This window comes from Lactuca sativa, chromosome 1, assembly GCF_002870075.4.
Source record: "Lactuca sativa cultivar Salinas chromosome 1, Lsat_Salinas_v11, whole genome shotgun sequence".
In the NCBI taxonomy this organism is placed as follows: Eukaryota; Viridiplantae; Streptophyta; class Magnoliopsida; order Asterales; family Asteraceae; genus Lactuca; species Lactuca sativa.
Genome location: NC_056623.2, coordinates 190,189,560 through 190,192,689, shown reverse-complemented (window position 1 = coordinate 190,192,689; position 3,130 = coordinate 190,189,560). Strand labels below are relative to the sequence as shown.

At 34.0% G+C, this 3,130-nt stretch overlaps 1 protein-coding gene across 2 annotated transcripts; it reads right to left on the bottom strand.

Moving 5' to 3' along the window:
* Positions 1-393: 393 nt before the first annotated feature.
* On the bottom strand, positions 394-2,649 carry LOC111899339 (transcription factor MYB53). Of its 2 annotated transcripts, XM_023895184.3 has the most exons (4): positions 2,566-2,649; positions 2,176-2,444; positions 1,157-2,002; positions 394-601 (listed from the first exon to the last, which is right to left on the bottom strand). In XM_023895184.3, exons 2-4 carry the CDS (start codon positions 2,439-2,441, stop codon positions 574-576), a joined length of 1,140 nt encoding a protein of 379 aa, XP_023750952.1. In that variant the 5' UTR covers positions 2,442-2,444; positions 2,566-2,649; the 3' UTR covers positions 394-573. The 2 variants fall into 2 exon arrangements, with proteins under 2 accessions (XP_023750952.1, XP_042751498.1); XM_042895564.2 differs by lacking the exon at positions 2,566-2,649 and having other exon boundaries at positions 2,176-2,539.
* Between the last annotated feature and the right edge of the window lie 481 nt (positions 2,650-3,130).

Below are 3,130 nucleotides of genomic sequence, written 5' to 3'. Positions count from 1 at the left end.
GGTTTCATGAATGACATTTATGTTTGACATTGTGGTTGTTTCGTATCCAAGTCAACACCTTCCCCTCTTTGATTCTACTTGCTCCTACTCTCATGTCGCTTTTACTTGTAACTTCATCTCTACTCTTCGACTTAATTGTCTAGATATCCAATTTATCTGAATTTTACCAAGTGTTAGTTTCTCAGTTTCATATATAAAAAAAAAAAAACATTTTATGTTTAATCCCTTACACTTGTGTTACGAAGAGAGTGCTCGTAGAAAAATAAAAAGAAAGAGAAAAAGGAACTTCAGGTATACTTTTTATTTACATCGTTTACCCCAGTCATATCTTAAAGAAATCATTTGATGAAAAGATACAAGAAGAAAAAAAAAGACGATGAAAGACAAACACTATGATAATTAATGAATATTTTTGTATAAATGTATGGTCGTGTCTTATGTACATTGACAACGTTAATATGGTATAACTTTACATCAAGAAAACAACCCATCAAACCAAACACTTTCTATTATTAATTTTTTCACAAAATGTTCCTAAATTTCTTGTCTCTGTATTATACAAAGCAGTCCTCTTTACGACCATGGTGGAGAAGACCCCCGCCTGCATAGATATTAATTGTATAAGACGACATACACAAGCAAAAACATAACATAAAAAATAACTTGTGCAACAATGTCCTTCGGTTTCCATGAGTTACGGTTTCCAAGAATACTTTATAATTTTAAACGGAAAGATAGAATCGTGTTAATAAAACACAAATATATACTTAATTAATTAAAATACCGTTTACACATTTTTTAAATAACGTCAGTTTTGAGATATGTTTTTATAAAGGTACTTTTAAAAATCTATACAAGTTTGAAAAATAGAATAACTAAAATTTTTTTTTGGTGTTTTGAAGGGTTTATAAGTAAATTGGAAATAGATCATAGATCAATCTCAAATACTACATAATTTTGGTACAGGAAATGATCGACGGAATCAACTGATGTTCTAAACAATTTAAAAGTAAACTAAATACAAAAAATGTATTGGTATACATATATATGTACATGTATTCATATGTTCATGTATGTGTAGGTGTACGTGTGCGTATGTTTGTGTATTGTTTGTTATGTAAAGGGAAGTACACTAAAAGTCTAAAACCATGCTTACTCGATGATCTCTTTCCAATAACAACCACTCGCTTCATCATCCATAAACTCTTGCCAATTAGGATCTAAAGTAGTTGAAGTAGATGTCGGATTAGACGAGGAAAGATGATCACTTTGTTTCAGAATGTTAACGCTTCCTAATTGATCAGTATTCACATCACCTCCCGGACTCTGCCCGTTGCCACCATTACTGTGACTGAGATGATCAGGTGAGGCTGGCACTAGCGGTGGAATAGATTCAAAATCAACATACTCTTCTTTCCCGAGAGTAATATTTCCATTTGTTCGACAATCCTGTCCGCTAAATACTTTTGAACCCTGCTCATGGTCCAAGTGTAGGTTTGGATAACTAGGTGAAATGAAATCATGGGTCCCAAATGGATGTAAATTTGGAGCTGATGATGGAGCTATATTCATGGCTAAATCTTGAAGGTTTTGCAGATGTTGAGGGTTTAACCTAAGGTATTCTGATAGCTGAACAGCGTAAAAAGGGTCGAGGTTTTGTGGTATTGAGGAAGTATTAGTAGGAGTGCTGTTGGTGCTCAAGACTTGGAGTATGTTTTGAAGCAACTGAAATTTCGCGATTTGGGTGGCATCAGATTGCGACATTAAGGCATTCAGATTCATATCGAAGGAGGGATTGAAGAGATTTGTAGCACCTAAGTTGTTGGCAGCAATGGCTAGAAGTTGTGGCAGATTTGCAAGGATATCGAGATGATCGGTTCTTGGCTGGTGTGTGACTGGATCGATTCCCATTTGGAGCAGTTTTTTCTTCAGATGGGTGTTCCAGTAATTCTTGATCTCGTTATCAGTTCTTCCTGGAAGATGCGTTGCTATTGATGACCACCTGCATATACTCATTATAGTTCAGTGAATTATACAGGAACCTTATAAACTGCTATTGATCACGATAGCTTTTCGGAACACTAAAGCGAAAAACTTTATGAATAAAAAACTAATTCTGTAATTTAGAGACCTGACTTTCTACCCAATAAGATAAGTAGGTACACGAAAAATTACTTGTTTCCCAGATGAGAATGGAGGTGTATGATGAGCTTCTCTTCGTCTTCGGTAAAATTGCCTCGCTTGATATCAGGACGGAGATAATTAGTCCACCTCAAACGACAACTCTTGCCGCACCTATTCAGACCTGCGAGTGAAGGCAGCGCTCTCCAACTCCCATGTCCATTACGTTCAATGTAGTCGACAAGCTTCTGATCTTCTTCTGGAGTCCATGGACCCTTCTTAAGCCCGTTTTCGTCGCTGCTAGATGATCTTCCCATCATTATCTGCATGAAAAGCACAACCACCAAAACACATATTAATTCATCAACGAACAATGCATGGCTACATGTATATATAACCAGTTAGAAGAGACGATCAACACAAGAAAAAAAAAATGGATCAAACCTTGTTAATTTTGCACTGACGTTGTTTGTTTCTTAAGAAAGGTGAAGTTGGTTTAAATGGTCTTTTATATGTAATCTCTGTGTTTTAGTCGGCAACATTGCTTGTGGTTGTATCCTATATATATATATATATATATATATATATATATATATATATATATATATATATATATATATATATATATATATATATATATATATATATATATATATATATATATATATATATATATATATATATATATATATATATATATATATATATATATATATATATATATATATAGAGAGAGAGAGAGAGAGAGAGAGAGAGAGGATAGTTCAAATAAAAACTGTAAATAATGTAAAAACGTAAAAACACTACATTTATATTATTATTCTGCAATAAATTTAGTATCCACACCACTTTGTCGCCGTTAATGTGTCGCCATTAAAGCCTTGTTGCCTAAATCCGTATTATCCCCTTCTGGTAGATCTCAGCCGTCCGATCGAATATCTAATCCAACGGTTGGAGCCTCTTTTCGCACAAAACCAATATCGGTGACAATTTGTCGCCGCTAAATGTC